This window comes from Diadema antillarum, unplaced genomic scaffold (genome assembly GCF_040938485.1).
Source record: "Diadema antillarum isolate AM-2024a unplaced genomic scaffold, OU_Dant_1.0 scf00000162, whole genome shotgun sequence".
NCBI classification, from domain to species: domain Eukaryota; kingdom Metazoa; phylum Echinodermata; class Echinoidea; order Diadematoida; family Diadematidae; genus Diadema; species Diadema antillarum.
In genome coordinates, this window is record NW_027271051.1 from 1,557,875 (window position 1) to 1,575,958 (window position 18,084).

At 38.5% G+C, this 18,084-nt stretch overlaps 1 protein-coding gene across 1 annotated transcript in view; it reads left to right on the forward strand.

The window, feature by feature from the left end:
- The first annotated feature begins 454 nt into the window (after positions 1 to 454).
- LOC139722280 (cytoplasmic FMR1-interacting protein 2-like) overlaps positions 455 to 18,084 on the forward strand; it is a 44,763-nt gene continuing 27,133 nt past the window's right edge. The window contains exon 1 of the mRNA XM_071633591.1: positions 455 to 703. Coding sequence (XP_071489692.1) covers positions 491 to 703 — 213 coding nt within the window. The 5' untranslated portion in view covers positions 455 to 490. The remainder of the gene's footprint in view (positions 704 to 18,084) is intronic.

Below are 18,084 nucleotides of genomic sequence, written 5' to 3' on the forward strand. Positions count from 1 at the left end.
CACTTAGTGTGGGTGCATGCTAGTACTTATAGTGTGCATATGTTTGCCATTATGATGATAGGGTGTTCTGCAGTAAAGCTAAACATTTTGTACCTATTTGAGTCTTGCTACAACTCATGATTACCTTCTGTCACTTTAGAGTTTGGTAGAATTGCTGAAGATTAGGCATGTATGTAAAAAACAAACAAACCAAACAACTGATCCTATCTCAGCCAACATATTCATCAGGCAAGTGTTTACATCACAGCTTTTTGTATAATTCTGTGGTGATACTGAGTAAGAAATTTGAACTAATTGGAAAAACAGTCAGCTTGTATTGTGCAGGTCTTGTGTAGTGCAGAGCTGCTTGTGATTGTCAAAGGAAAAGAGAGGTGTAAAAGATGATCTGAACAAACCTCAAAACTTCAAAGTTTAATATGACTTTCCCATATATCCTATTTGTAGGTCCCCCCCCCCCTTTTGTAAGTGAGTCCAGCACGCATCCTGTGCCATGTCTCACAACGTCACGGTAACGCTTGAGGATGCCCTCTCCAATGTGGATCTCCTGGAGGAGCTGCCGCTCCCCGACCAGCAGCCCTGCATCGAGGCCACTGCAGTCTCCCTCACCTACCGGGCCAACTTTGATACAAACTTTGAGGACCGCACAGCGTATGTCACCGGCATTGCCAAGTACATCGAAGAAGCTACTGTGCATTCAGAACTGGTGAGTGTCCAGACTGAGATCAATTGTTTTAATGCTGGCAGTTGCCTAAGGGTCATATATGTTGCATGGACATTATAAAAGCTTCAAAATATATTTTGTGGATGAACTATCTGTAGGGCATGATTTGCTAGTAAATCAGCAATTTGTGGAGTGATAGAAAGATGGCGGTGGTCACCACATGAAAAGATATATTTACAGATTGTAATTAAACACACTTTACAACTGGATGTGTCGTAAAATTTATGCACTGTTTCGTTCATAGGATTGATAGACTGATGATGATACTCTGTGGGGTGCATCATGCTGCGAGTACACATTACGTATTGTACTTGTCCAGGGAAACAGAAAACTGGCCTTTGGGCAGTTTATGTTAGGGCAATACCTGCTTTATGAAAAGTTATATCTTACTTGCCCAATTGTTCAGTCATGCAGTTAGGAATTAGCATAGTTTGCCATAATTCGGTGCAAGTACTGTGAATAATGTTGAAAGTGGCCTGTTACTTTGTAGATTATGTTCAAATTTGGTGAATATGTCATTTTCAAATAGTCTGTGAAAAATCGCTCAATTGTGAGTCACAGCGAAGCATTTAAAAGATCAACCAAGTAAAACATTTCCTCTAGACACTATACAATAATGTTGGAATAAGTAATATGTTTTGCATTTATATTGATTACTGAATGTTTTCACTAAACGTGTAAATATCACACATGTGATATCAATACATGTATATTGTGGTAAGTGATAAATCTGAAGAGTTCTGATGTATCATGGGTTCCAAGTTTACCATATTGCTTTAGAACTTTGCAGTGGTGTGCACATGAGTGAAACATCATTCCCACATTGGTATGCAGAGATATAATGTAATCTGTTTATCGTCATTGTCTCTGATGAGGGTCTTTGGTTCTCAGCAAAACCATTTAGTCACCATTTTAGAGGACACACTCCAAAAAATCATAAAACAAAATGCAATTGCATGCACTTCTTTGTTTTGTTTGATTTTGTTTTTATAGTGAAGAATATCATGCCCTTTGCCAGCAGTCATATTCTCATAAAAATATGTCTTTGTCTTTACAAGTCTGTTCATCACTATCATCTATGCATAACAAGGCATTTAATATTGTAAAATCATTATTGTTTTTATCATTATTGTTTTCTGCCATAGATGGAATTAATAATTTTGCCTTTATAATTGTCCATTACTGCCTACACTCCATTCCTTTTGTTGTATAACACAACCTACCAGCCAAACCCTGTTTGATTGAAAATTTCTCCAGCTCACAGAAATAGTCAAACATTTTGAAGAAGGAGAAATTCATACTGAATTGGTAGGTATTGATGATGTGCGTCTTTGCCAGAATTCATGGCTGGATTTTATTCCTTTCTTTCTTTTTTTTAGCGGAAGGGACAAGAATGAAGACAACTAATTATGCATGGAAAACTTACTGAAATTGTAAAACTAAACATATTCACATCAACTGAACAATTAAAGTGGTTCTTCACTGTCTCAGTACTTAATTCATCATATTACGCATAGCGTAGCTACATGTCGTACACACACACACCCACACCCACACACACAAACAGACAAGCAAGCACTTCTAGTTTCACCCACAAACATAAATGCAGTCAGTGACACCCATTAGTTTATTCTAGCCATTAGTTTAATGAAAACACAACTTAGCTTCTGTACACATTTTGTATCCATAAGTTGTTATTTTTTCTTTACTTTTTATTGTTATATCCAGTGGCTAATAAAAACAGTGGGCACAAGATATCAATAATAAAATAACCTAACCTTTGCACATCAGTATTTTCATCTTAAAGTGCCATTCCAAACAATGTGTAAGTTGATTGTATGGAGTAAAATACGACAACCAAATTGATAAAAGTTTGATCAGTATTGTACACACATGGGCGTCACCAGGGGGGTGCGTTGGGTGCGAACGCACCCCCCTTCAGACCAAAAAAAAAAAAAAAAATTCTCTCTGCGAGCGATCTCAACGCCGGACGCTAAATGATTTCCTTTTTTTTTGGTTATTTCTTTTTGTTATTTTCTTTTTATTTTGCACCAGGAAGACAAGGAAAAAAAATCGCACCCCGGGCTCTGACAGCACTGATTTCATTTTGCAGTTTTCACTATTTATCGACCGTACAGTACATAATCGTACGGTACGGAGCACGTTCACGTTTGCGTGCAACAGCTTTCTCGTATAGTATACAGGATCATCAACCCCGGAGGACAAAGGGGCAAACGTCACCTTATCAAATTTTCGAAATGAGGATTTTTTTTTCCTTTTTTTAATAGAAATTTGTCCAAATATTTCATTCTGCAATGGATTGTTGAATTTCAATTCTGAAAATGCAAAATCTCTGTCGTGTTGGAGGGGCTACCCCTCACACACCCTCCTCCATACACTTAGAAAACTTGGGGGACTGACAAATTTCAGAATAATTCATCAAAAAACATGTCTGATATATATCTGTCACTTGATTTCAAATATTTCCCCTCATCCCGGTGGCGTAACTACCGGGGGGGGGGGGGGGGGGGGGGTTGGGGTAATCCGCTGGAAAAAAAAAGGAAAAAAGAAACTTATCAAAATGGCAATTCAAGGTTTAGTAAACTGCTTTTGAAATCGACATGAAAGGATGATCAAGAAATAAGATATTTTTCTTAGATTTCTTTTAACCATCATTAAAGAGGTATATAGTGTAAAACATTGTTCAAAAAGCCCGGAGCCGACAAAGGATTGTGATTCAGCGTGATTCCTGGTTGGCATTCTGAATATAAGCAGGATGTGTGCAGTGTACTAAGAACATAAACGGCAAAAAGAGTCTCATGCTGTGTTGCGCAATGTGATGTACATTGTAGAATGTACACCTTTGTACGTAGCGCTTCGTTAAAGCTAGATCATTGATTTTGCAGTTTGCTTTACAGACAAGTTTTATATCAACATGCCTTGCATTGCTAATAATAAGACTTGACCTGGTCTGTTTCCTAAATTTTCCACGTGTATAAAACACACACCCACACACACCCACACACACACACACACACAAACACACACACACACACACAATTAGGGGATGCTCTAAAGTGCAGATTTTGGACATCTTTCCCCCGCTTGGTCACTTCGACGCCCCCTCGCTGGTCATACCTCTCCAATCAAACAGACACCCTTGACTACCAGTGGCAGATCCGGGGGGGGGGGGGACGCACCGGGCGCCCCCCCCCCTCTTAATTTCCAAAGCGAAGAAAATATAACTACAAACGGCAATTTTTGGACTGTAAAATATCAAAATTTTCAAGCTCGCTCGCTTCGCTCGCTCGCATTTAATCGCTATATGGCATTCTCCTGATGGTGCTGCCAATAATTGTCAGCAGTTGCACCCGGTGCCCCCCCCTTAATTTCCAAAGCGAAAAAATATGGCTACAAACGGCAGTTTTTGGACTGTAAAATGTCAAAATTTCAAGCTCGCTCGCTTCGCTCTCTCGCATTTAATTGTTATGCCATCCTCCTGACATGGATGCCAGTAATTGCCAGCACTTGCGCCCGGTGCGCCCCCCTTAATTTCCAAAGCGAAAAAATATAGCTACAAACGGCAGTTTGGGGACTACAAAATGTCAAAATTTTCAACCTCGCTCGATTCACTCTCTCGCATTTAATCGCTATGCCATCCTCCTGACGTTGATGCCAAAGCGAAAAAGTATAGCTACAAAAGGCGGTTTTGGGAATGTAAAATGTCAAAATTTTCAAGCTCGCTCGCTCCGCTTAGCTCTCTCGCATTTAATGGTCATGCCATTCTCCTAATGTTACTGCCAGTAATTGCCAGCAGTTGCACCCGGTGCGTCCCTCCCCTTAATTTCCAAAGCGAAAAGATATAGCTACAAACGGCAGTTTTGGGACTATAAAATGTCTAAATTGTTAAGCTCGCTCTCTTCGCTCTCTCGCATGTAATCGTTATGCCATTATCCTGATGTTACTGCCTGTAATTGCCAGCAGTTGCGCCTGGTGTGCCCCTCCCCTTTAATTTCCAAAGCGAAAAAATATAGCCACAAACGGCAGTTTTTGGACAGTAAAATATCACAATTTTCAAGCTCGCTCGCTTTGCTCTCTCACATTTAATCGCTATGCCATTCTCCTGATGTTACTGCCAGTAATTGCCAGTAGTTGCGCCTGGTGTGCCCCTCCCCTTTAATTTCCAAAGCGATAAAATATAGCTACAAACGGCATTTTTTGGACTGTAAAATGTCAAAATTTTCAAGCTCACTCGCTTTGCTCCCTCGCCGAGGATCTCACACCGTCACATACAGTAATGTACCCCCGCATGTTATAATTATAGTCCCTCACAGTGATGTTTAATTCCCTAGAATGTTGATTTAAAATGCCCTATAAACGGAACTTTTATACTCTGTTTTTACAAAAAGTAGCTACCGTGGTAGGGGGTATCCCACTCCCACAATCTCCCCCGTTCGGTCGCTTCGCTCCCTCGCCGAGGACCTCACACCGTCACTACCCCCGTATGTTATAATCATAGTCCTTTACAGTTATTTTTCCACTATGTTTAACTTATGCTTATGTATACATGCCACTAACAATGTATGTGTATACATGTGTACAGTGTATCATGTAAATGTATATGATGATACAGGCACCAATAAATCAAATTAAAAAAAAAAGAATCTCACAGGTACATTTAGTGTCAAAACGCACCCCACTTGAAAAAAAGCTGGTGACGCCCCTGTACACAAGATATAAAATTTAGCAATTTCTAACTTTTCACACATTTTACCAAATAGGGATATTTCAAGTGGCAAAGATGTTATAACCTCAGAATCCTCCCATTGGTTTGTACAAAAAGAAAATCATCAAAAGTATTCTTCTGGTCGATAATTTACCAACTTTAAAGGGATGGTATAGTATCGCATGAGGTGAGGATTGGGCTTTTAACTTTTTGCGAAATATCAGGAAACCGCTTATGAAATAGAACAGAGCATACCATTCTGAGAGGAATTCAAAGTTTATTTGATGAAATATGGTTTTGGAATGCCACAGACATCCAAAAACAAAGTAAAACAAACAAATTGTAATAAAAGGTAGGTCCCACCTTTTATTAGGGTCAATCTGTTTTGGATATCTCAGCCATTTCAAAACCAATTTTTATCAAATAAATGTTGAATTCGTCTTGGAATTACATGCTCTTTTACATTTGGAGGTTTCTCATTATCTCATCAAAAAATGTTTTAGAAATTTGAAGTTAGGTCTCAACCAAAACTATACAATCCCTTTAATGTTTGATCCCTTTCTTGCCCAAAATCATTGCTGAGGGGATATTACATGACTACAATGATTTGATACAAAGGATACAACTTATTGAGTGCTGTAGATTTCATGCCACCAAAAACCCCCCAAAAAAACACACACAAAAAAAGTGAAGATTCATTCATGTATATGTACTTTGTACAGCCTGATGGGAGGTCTGTATGGTGATAAAGTTATCACCTCATTTTATTTTGCAGAGATGCAGTTGCGCTAACTAATGCCACGGTTTTGTGAAAGCATGTGAAATCCCAAATTCCACAACTTTCTTTAATACTTGAGGCCTGATTTTGAGGACACCTCTGTTCTTCTCTTTGTTTAATTTACTTGACTGGCTGCCATTTTTAAACATGGTGTGTAATCCACTTTAAAGATTTAAAATGAAAGTAAACTCACAAAAGCACCAAAATGCTTGCATTTAAAGGACCTCAATGTCAGACTCTGTAACAAGGCAAATAATTTCCAAAATTACACAAAGATTTTCAGGCCTCCGTGTGAAACTGCTGTTGAGATTTGATGCTTGGTTATTATGACACATAGAGCATATAATTTTCTTAAATGTGTATGATGTACCGGTACATCATATTACCTTGAAGTAAATCAGACACCTTCATCCGGTAATTGCTATTCATGAGTTAGTTTAACTTTTCATTTGGTTGTACATGGAATGTAAAAAGTGAATGTTGGTTTTCGTGTTCATTTTACCCGCTATATTTAGCAGGCGATGTTATGTTTGACACATGATATCCTACAGAGTTTGTACATTAGACAGACCAAGAGAATGATGAAACTCGTTTGTACAATGTACGTTTTAGTGTGAGTTGTAATGTATTGTGTGTACATTTATTGACTGTGTATACATACACAGCAAGCATGATATGTAGCAAAAACACATCATGATGGAATTATGTTTCAATTTTTTTCTCTCGGGCAAACTTGTATTTGAATGAGAGCATAGAGCAATGGTTTAATGATGATGTCATTAAGGTGTGATGGTTTACCTGCTTTAGTCTTGCCCGGTTTAGCATTCCATTTCCCAAAAGGCCCTTTCATGTCTTTACACAATGAAGTGGCCAAGAATGCCTTTGATGGTCTGTCATTAAGCCCGGGCTAAGGTGTGTACGTATTTCCTGGTCTAGTCTACCTTCAAGTCTTATGACAGATTTAGTTACCCTCACCTTTTAAGGTACATGTGTACCCCTGGAATTTTGTAAATATAGGGCACATTTATTTTGCATACAGCTGATCACATATGAAGTTATTGGCTGATCATAGACTGAAGATGAACTTTTGTTGCTCATGACCTGGCAATGAAATAAATCATAAACAATGAGATAACATTATACAGTTGCATTTATGCAAGCATCGTGAATGATAGTCACGGACCATGGAGGCTAGCATGGCATGACATGCACTATACCAATCCTGTACACTTTACAAATATCTTCAAGTCGACTTGTAAAGGAAATTAGATTACACATCAATGCTCATACATCATTATACTCCAAAAAGTAACAAGTTTCACTTTCAATTAACCCCGTGTAAATTTCCTCTCAATAGCTGCAAATTGACATGTTACAGTACTGTGTGAAGAGCTTTAATGTCTTTTGCCCTAGCAATAAATAGTTAGTGTAATATAGATGTTCTTTGGTGATTATTTATGATATATGGAACATAAATGGGACAATTCATTAGCTTGAATGATGACTGTATAACATCAATAGGGTCATTGATGATTACAGTTTTGAAAGAGAATGTGTCATACTCTGTAGATATCTGTTTTTTACAATAGGAATTAGCAAACATAGTCCTACAGTAGTACAATGTGCCTTGTTAAAGAGAAGTACTTAACTGCGTAATATTATACATGTTCTATGTACATGTACTTTGATCATGTTTATGCAGGCCTCGAATTAACCGACGGCCACCGACGGCCATGGCCGTCGGTGCCCCTCTCGTTGGCCGCAATGCCTTTTGTTTTTTGATCAAAGTTACGGCCAAAAAAAAAATGTGCCCTTTTTCTTGGGGCCGTGGTGCCCTTTTAGAATGAAAGTTATTATTTATGACGTATGATATGCCCTTTCTCAAAGTCTCTTTAATAAGCTTGAACAACTTTCCTGATCTCAAATATCATACCTTCAGTTCACTCGCGTCCCGATATATCTGATTCAAACTCAAAGTATCTTTCCGAGATACGAGACGACGTGTACATACATGTACGCCCGACCGGCTTTTACCGTCCCGACTAGTGGACTGCCTCCGCAGCGCAGCGGCCGCGAGTATGTACTAGCTAGGCAGCGCATATTCAGATAGAGTAGTGAAGAGTGAACTCCCAAGTTCACCAAGAAAAAAAGAAAAATCCCACGATGCCAAGGTGTGCCAGACTGGGGAATGGGGAGGGGTGGAGAGAGAGAGAGACCAATCAACAGAAGAAACCGCGCGTACTTGGCGCATTCTTGGAGGTCATGAACTGTCTGTCACAGACTAATCATAGCAATCTACACGCGCACACAAATTCCTTTGCCTTGTGGTTTTGCCAGCCAGCTGTCGGAATGTGCTTTGAAGTTTCATGGCAGCCTGGCTGGCCTGAAAGGGTGTCGAGTTTCAATCAATACCTACTGTTGTTTTATTCCTGTTTAAAAAAATGTTGTTTCACTGATAGAAACGCGGAGATCGGGAATGTGTTACAGCTGTAGGGAAGAGGTTTTTGTTGTGTGTTGCACTTTGTGTGTGTGTGTGTGTGTGTGTGTTTGTTTGTTTTTCTCGGTTTGTTTTTCTTCTTTCTTTTTTCATAAACACCAAACATGCCCTTTCCAATGTGGCCTTGGTGCCCCTCTGACTGACTTAAGTGCCCTGGCCTCTTGGAAAAAGTGCCCTTTTCTAAATGGCCGTGCCCCTCCAAAATCCTATTTCGAGGCCTGTTTATGATATGACAAGAGTTAATTAATTTTTGATTTTACATACCACACATTTCTTGTTTTTCCACCATGCATCAGGCCTATACTAGCATCTTGTTGTTAAGTGTAGAATTGATACATGATGGAAACACCAGTAAGGAAATGGTCATAAATGTATATTTCTCTAATTTCTAATCATCATCTCCAATGTGTGTATGAGATATACACTCAAAGTGGATTCCATTTTGTTTGCAAGATGTCACAGTGTAATTTCTGTGAACTCAATTGATATCAAGCATGCACCCAAAAGTGTAGGTATACAATGTACGTGTGGGTAGCTGGAACTTATGTGTCCTTATTAACTTCAGGATACCTGTCGTATAAGGTTGTGATTACTGTAAAACATGAAATATTTATGGCACGAAGTTTTCGCGAATTGGAGCCAATGGCCTTTTTCACGGCATGAAATTTTCACGCAATGCCACTTGCATTCAGTGCATATAGTGTAGACAAGAACTTTAATGTGCACTTTATTTTCGCGAATCTTGGTGCTCGCGAAATTCGCGAAATTGAAATGCATGCAAACATTCCTTGTTTTACAGTGTACTTCAGTATGCAAACAAACTCACTATATGTGAGAATATGATTGACATTTACATACTGTAATGTATGTTAATTTTTCAAGAAAAGGTACAGTACCTATTTGTGTATTAATATTGTGTGTAATCATCATTTTATTTTTCAGGGTTAAAGGAGCTTATTCCCTTACAATGCATGATTGATTTTGCAAACAATCAAATGGACTATACAGATACATAAATAGTACATATTTTGTACTTTTGATACCAAAACACTGACATCAAGGGCACCAATTAACCTGAAGCACTCACCTGTTTTAAGAACACTATGTTAGGTCATGTACAGTGTACATGTAGGACTTCGTATCATACATACTGTTTGATATACTGCATTGTTCTACTGTAAACGTGGAAATTTTCGCGGTACATTAATTTTCGCGGATTTTGCGCTACGTTCGGCTAGCACGAATTCAAAAACGCGCGAATATATCTTCGCAATTTTCTATGCACATTTTGAACAGCCTAAATCGTGTGCACTTCGTCGATGATACTACTACATATGTACGTAGTACAGACATGTTTACGCATATAGCAGTATCATCGCATGCACCGCACGCACCGAGCCCACGGCCGATTGGTGTGCTACATCCCCGCGACTACAGTACTAGTACTACAGTACATGTATCGAGTAAAATACATGTACTACGTAGTTGAGCGCTTGTACTCGCACTTGCGACGCTTGCTACGTCGCTTATCGTACACTGGCATCACTGGATGAAAACTGTGACTGCGTATTAACCTGCTGCGGAGCGCGAATTTAAGAACCCACGAATATGTTTTCGAGCCGCTCAGCGCGAAAAATTAATCGCGCGAAAATATTGACGTTTACAGTATTATCAAGACAGTGACAAAAGAAAGAAAGAAAGAAAAAGAGAAGATCCTGATTGTACCTGTACAAATGCAGTGGCATAGTATACATTGTACTTTTCAAAAAGGAGAGCAGGGAAGAGCAGTAACAAGAGTGTGGTCCTGTATGTTTGTCAATTTACTAAGTTCATAATTTGAATTGATCACAGGTGATGAGTAAAAGATAGCTGTTGTTGTAATAGGTGATACATTGTGAATGATGCAAGACTGCACAATCTTCTTAATACTCTTCTCGAAGTACTGTACCACTACATTTGTATCAATTGGTAACATCAGGATTTTCTCCTCTTTTTTTTTAGTCTTGATAATAGAGCAATGCTGTAGATTGCTGGTAAACGTATGATGTGGAGTTTTATGATGGTCAAGATAATCAGCAAGTGCTGGCACTTCCAATGTGTATGAATCATATTATTCACTGGATTTCACATTTAACATTTAAATGATAATGAAAGATGAATATATCATTGTGTAGATATGTGTACATGCACAGACAAAGTACCTATCAACCCTATTCTTTATTCTTGTCTCACAGATTGTCTTTTTTGTAAGTAAAAATGCACATTCATTGGTGATTAAAGGGTGCATTGCATGAGGAACAAGAAAAGAGGGTGCATGTGGTATCAGAAAAGATGGTTCTAGACTAATGTTTGTTGGTCTAGACCACGCTCGGGCCTCCTTTTAAGGAGAGAAAATGCAGTTGGTGTTGCTTTTACTTGTTTTTATTTGTTTGTTTGTTTGTTGATATCTTTTATGAGGGAATTGAAATGATTGCTCGGGTTGTACATGTATCACATACCCTCATTTTGGCCCTGGTCCAGGAAATTCACAAAACTACAAGTAAGTTGATATTTTTGACCGTGAGCATCCGAAGGGTTGGTCCACAAGTGTAGATGCTACAAGATATTGCTTGTAGCAGTCAACAGTGGAGTTTCAATATTAAATCACATAGCTGAGATATAATAGCTTATAAAGGGATATCAGGAATAGATCTCTTGATACGCTCATTATTCTGTGAGTTAATAGATTGTCATACAACAATGCCTTTGATTTTGTGGCTGTTGGTAATTACAGTGTAGTGTATCATTAAAAGACAAGAGCAAAATGCCTGTAAAGTTGCCTCTGGTGCAAAAAAGTTGTATAACTTTTGACAACTAAATTGTGTTGTACTCTACCTCAGTTGAAACAGAAATCGCAGATAACTGAAATAATGTATACGATCTGAATTTGCTTACACTGCTATTGGTAGTCTTCCGTCTTCATACACTGTAGTTTTCATCATTCATACAATTTTGCAAACAGAAAAATCATTGATGAGGTATTCTTTAGTTGGTCAATTATCATTCAAATTGACAGTTAGTGAGTGATATCTATTGAAGATTTTGAAATGAAGAAGTTCCTCTCAAGGTAAATACATAATTGTAGGGTTAAATCAGTATTAAGTGAAAGGAAAATATGCATGTACACTGTAGCTGTAAGAGCTAAGCAGTATGTACCAGTTTAATGGCATACCTTTTCGGGGGAAGGGGGCAGGGGGATCTTCAACATGGCAATTTACAGTGTTGCCATGTCAGTTAAACAACGATACAGTCTACAAATATCATTCATATCTTCCCAAAGAATTCATAAGGTTTTCAGGGCTGCCAACTCTCACACATTGAGCGTGAGACTCACGCTATTCCACCAATTTTGACTGTCTCACTCTGATAAACGAAATCTAACGCTAAACCCCCAAAATGGAATGTACATGACTACAAAAATAAATATAGATCTCTAAATTCTCAGATATTCCGAATATCGATATGCCCAAGCTCAAAATTTAGAGATTTTTCCGCGCGGGTGTAAAGCTTAACCAATAATAATCGTTTTTGGTTCGCACGCAAAGATGAGCTATTGGATTACGATTGGTTTCTACCTATACCACGTGAGCGTAGCTTGTACTTTTGGCAAATTACAGTACATGTATGGCTATGACGTGTGCTTTACATCGCTTTATATACACTGACTGTGTATGTATGGCCGCACAGCAGGCCGCCAGGCGCTAGTCAGGGGGTCGCTCCGCTCCCTCGCAGTGTCTCAAGCCAAACTCTCACTCAAGGTTGGCAGCCCTGTGATCTGTTGATTTGGTTGAAATTTTTGTGGGCCGCATGTGTAGCTTGCATCCTTGGGGGTAAATGAACGGCAAAGTGGTGGTGGATAAAATTAATTACTGGTACATTGTTTGGGGATATGGTGGTGGAGTGAGAGACACAGTGGATACTACATGTGTAAAGTTTTCGTGAGGAATTTTAAACCATTGCCTGTACATAGACTTGAAGATGCCCATGATCATTACCAAAATGTTTTTAGAAAATTGGTGATGCGCGAGCTGAGAAGTTGGGGTTCACTTTGAATGTGAGATACTGTACACATGCTGTACAGGTAGAAACCTTCCATGCATCGATGCAGGCCAGTCTGATGATTCGTCATACTTACTGGTATTTACTTCTAAACTGATGGCCTTTGGAATCAGATCAATCATTAAGTCTTAGATTATCATACCACACACCCACTGTGTGATGAAAGCTGTCAAACTTCTTCCAGTGTCTTTTTCTTCCAATGTGGAAGGCATCATCTAGTCTTTCCTATACTTACATGTACATGTGTGTGGTAGATGTGGTAGATTCTAAATACAATCATGTGATGTCCAGAGCTGTTTTGGGAACCAGATTTTATTCCTCTTCCAAATGACTGGATCTTGCCTTGGATGCCATGTTTTAATCCCAGTGCTCACTTTATTAAAAAAAAAAAAAAAAAAAAAAAAAAAAATGCTGGTGTGTTGTTTTGCAAATTAAGTCTTTCGATGCCATGCAAAAACCCTTAATTCTTTTGTGTTAACAAAAAGAAAATTGTTCACTCTCGCCATAGACATTGTCATGCAAAAATTGGTATACAACGGAGCTTGTTTTTTGGGAGAAACTGTCGTGATAATTTTGCCTGTGCGGCATGTGTGAAAGGTATACAATACATGCGAGGAAACCATCAATTTTTTAAAATCCCATAATGCAACTTGCCACACTTGTGTTAATGCTTTTATGCTTATTGTTTGTAATGCTGTGGGTTTCTGTTATATGTTGTTTTATAGAAGTGTTTAATAAACCTCAAAACCTCAAACCTCAACACTGGGTCCCACACCCAGTCATGCTCCAGTCATTGTTTAGGCATGCACAGTCTGGAGAATCAAAGTGCTTCATTTTTCAGCTGAGTGATATTTTATTATTATTATTATTATTATTATTATTATTATTATTATTATTATTATTATTATTATTATTATTATTATTATTATTATCATCATCATTATTATTCTGTGTGAATGGGGGCAGAAAACTTTGATTTTCAATTAGAATAGAAAAACCAATAAGTCCTGTGTGTGAATGCTGATTACAACTGTAATATTGCATGAGTCATTTTAATAGTAAGCCCAACAGTAGGCCCATTACTGTTCAAGAACCCATTGTCCCTTCCAATCCCCCCCCCCAAAAAAAAAGATATATATAATACTCATTTAAATTAGTAAAATGTGTGAAAATATACAAAAGTAGAGAGTACATCTGCTACATACATTTACCTGCTTAATCTGAGCTTTGCTTGGGGAATGATAACTTGTTAGATGATAACATGTATTCATAATATTGGAAAACGATCAGACATGAAATGTTACCCTCTTCCTCTTTTATGACCGGATGCAGGAGAGAGCATGTAACACGAGCTTTGAGAAAAGTGCCAGAGCCCCATTGACCAAAATGTTGATAGTCAACTCAACAGCATGTTCTTTCTGTGAATGAAATATGATAAGATAATCTGCATCAGGTGATTGTAACATGATATCATCCACCCAAAGGAAACATTAGAGGTATACTTGTAGCCAATCTATGTGACCCGCTACAACAAAAGGGTCCTAAAGTCGCTGAATGCCGAGCCAAGAAAATTGAGTTTAAAGTCATATCATCAAAATTGGTCCAAACAATCGGATTTCTGATTTTGGCATAATTTTGTAGTGTAATGTTTTATCCATCATCTGCCAAAATTTCGAAGTTAAATGATCAAAGGAAATGCAAGAAATTAGCATTTTTCTGGGCCATGATTTTCCGACTTTCAATGTAAGAGAAACGTGTCCAAAGATTTGGATCTAGTGCCGCAGCTAGACTCCGCCCCTAGCAACGAGGGAGTGATCTTATTGGTCAGTGCGTTGCATCCTGATTACCGATTGGTCGTGCGTAGACCGCTGGTGCTAAGCTTGACTGAACATGGTGGAGGTCGCTAGGAGCGTGCCTTCTATTGTCAAGCGATGAAAACTGTCTCTCCTCCCCATGACTATGATAGCGTTGGAAGGACAACTTTGACGGCATTTTTCTCGAAACTCTGATTTCCTTAACCACTTGACATGCGCTGATGAAATCATCGATATCTCCGCAACCGAGTATTTTTATGAGTTGTGCTACTATGTATATGAAATTAAAGTAGAAGAGTACGGGAATAAGATCATGCCATTTTCAGAAAATTGTCCTCCCCCGACTTTCGGATCTTTTTGTTGTAGCGGGTCACATATTTACTTTTGTCACAATTATCTATAATTGAGTTCACATGCATGTCCTCCCCTCCTCTCCCCCCCCCCCCCCCCCAAAAAAAAAAAAAAAAAAAAAGAAGAAGAAAACAGCAACAACTTAAAGAACAGCATCAAACCAAAGCAAAAGCAGCACCCCTGGAAAAAATAGAAAGAAAAATAAACCTAAAGCTTAGCAATTTAAAGCAAATCAAAGATATTAACTGAATTTCAAATCAGATTTTTAATATGGTACATATTATAGAACTTTCTCTTTGCAACTGGGTTATTTTTGTGATGGCTGTATGGAGCAGGTTGCATGTAGAGAGGTGGTTGTTATAGACAGGTGACTGGAAGAACATACTGGACTGCACTCGTACTTTGAAAGAGTTTCAGTTTCTCACAAGAAGAAAGTTCACTACCGTTACTTTGAGAGCTTTTGAGAGCTATTAAACACTCTATTCAATTTGAAATGTCTGTCCACATCATAAGCCATCAATCCAGCTCCGAGGGTTCTTAGAGAGCTCTCTTCAAAGATGATATAAAGTTTTGGTACCTCAAAAGTTTCCCTGAGTTTCCTTGTCTTAGTTTGTGTTTCAGGTTAAAGTACCTTTCATATAACTAACACTGTGAGACTTACTTGCCCCAAAGTGCTCTCATGTCTTAGTAATCATGCAATAATGGTTTCGTACCTGAGCAGTGCGGGCTGTGAAAAATTCGAACGAGCCGTTAGTTTGACTCAACGCGGTACAGCGAGAATCAATATACACGTATTGTACGAAACCATTATTGCATGATTACTAAGACATGAGAGCACTTTGGGGCGAGTAAGTCTCACAGTGTTAGTTATATGAAAGGTACTTTAACCTGAAAAACAAACTAAGACAAGGAAACTCAGGGAAACTTTTGAGGTACCAAAACTTTATATTATCTTTAACAAACTCTTAGAGCTCAGCTCCAGCTCTAAAGAGTTCATTACACTGTGTAAATGGCCCTCTTTGAAAAAATATGTGTGAGCTCAAAATAGTCAAAATCTCCTCCACCAGGAAGAGATGGGTGTTTTGGAGGGGAAAAGGTTGGTGTTTCAAAGCAGGAAATGATTAGGATAGGGATACAATTGCAAATGGTTGTCATGCTTGTGTAGAATGAATTCCCATGCATCTTTAATAGGTTTCTAAACCAGTCTTCACTTTAATAGCAGTGGAGCAGCTTTTAAAGGACAAGTTCACCTTCATAGACATGTGAGTTGAGTGAATGCAGCAATATTAGTAGTTTTAACACATCAGTAAGATGTTTGAGCAAAAGCGGACAATCCGTTAAAAAGTTATGAATTTTTGAAGTTTCTGTTTAGTCACGGCTGGATGAAAAGACTACTATAGCTTGTGATGTCACATGAGTACAACGATATAAAGGATGAATAAAGAAAATTCAACATATTTCCATTTTCCTCGTGTAACAAAAGAACACTCGACTTCTCTCTTTCAGAAGGCAGGGGAATAATATTACCCTTAACATACATCAGTAGCAAGTCGAAGAAATGTGCACTTTATTCCAAAAGTAAAGTTTTGTGAAATTCTCTTTTTATTTTCCTTATATAGTTGTACGCATATGACATCATACACTGTAGTAGTCTTCTCTTCCAGCAGTGACTGCACAGATACCTAAAATATTCGTAACTTTTGAACGGATTGTCCAATTTTCCTCAAACTTTCACTGATGTGTTCTACTAATATTGCTGCATTCTCTCAATCCTTATTTTGAAGGTGGACTTGTCCTTTAAAGTGGAAGGCCACTCTATCACCATCCTATGTGCACGTTGATTTTTATCAAGTCAAATGAAAGAAACAAAGGATGAGAAGTCTTGTTCAAATCAGACTGATTCTTGTAATATTTCTAATGATTCTATTCCCTAATATTGTTTTCCGTTATCCGTGTGCAGCTAAAGTTTGAGGAAACTAACTAGAATCTCTTTAATGCAGCTCTATTGGATGGTGATTTCAGTGAGTCGGTAGCGTGTCTGTATCCCAATCTAAATGACCTGGGTTCGATTCACGAGTCTAACTGAGCAATGAGCATGTTGCAATCATACCATCCCCTTGAAGTAAGAGGTGAACACTCTATCCCTTGGATGCATGTAGCACACAGAAATGGGAGCTAATCCGGTCTAGAGGTCCACCCCTACCTACATGTACCTACACTAGAAAAATGGGTGAAGCAGTATCAACTAGGCGCATTGTGCCTCATGAACATGAAGAAGAAGAAGAATGCAGCTATTGTCCATTTTCTTGTCTGGGGTGCAAAATCACTTTTTATGGTGTGAAAGCTGTTTTCAATAGATTTGAACAGACAGATCCTCTTTTATTGACGGGAGAATTCTGAGTATGTATTGGTGTAACTGGTATTCGTCTGTTTTATCATGGATAGTTGTAATGAAATGTCATACCTGCAATGTCGCAAAAATGTATAACGCAGTTCAGGTTACTGGGTACTTTCTATGTAAGCTAGAATCAAACCAAGTGCCAGAATAGATTTTATTGTCCCCGCCGAACGAGTTCGAGTAGGGGACTATGAAACGGGCTCCGTACGTGTGTGTGTCCGTCCGTCCGTCTGTCCGTCCGTGTGTGATCAAAATCTTCAATTTGCTACTTCTCTGTCATTTATGAGCCAATTTTGATTCTGTTTGCTTTATGTGATAGCACTACATGGGAGCTTTGAAACTTCTACACAGAATTTCAGTCGTGACCTTTGACCTTGACCTTTGACCTATATTGTACATTTTGCTACAAAATGCTACTCCTTCGCCATTTCTAACCCGATTTCGATTCCGTTTGCTTTATATGATGGCACTAGGTGAGGGCTTCAAAACTTCTACACAGAATTTTGACCTTTGACTTCTTTGACCTTTGACCTTGATTTTTGACCTATATTGTACATTTTGCTACAAAATGCTACTTCTTCGCCATTTCTAACCCGATTTCGATTCCGTTTGCTTTATGTGATGGCACTAGGTGAGGGCTTCAAAACTTCTACACAGAATTTTGACCTTTGCCTTCTTTGACCTTTGACCTTGATTTTTGA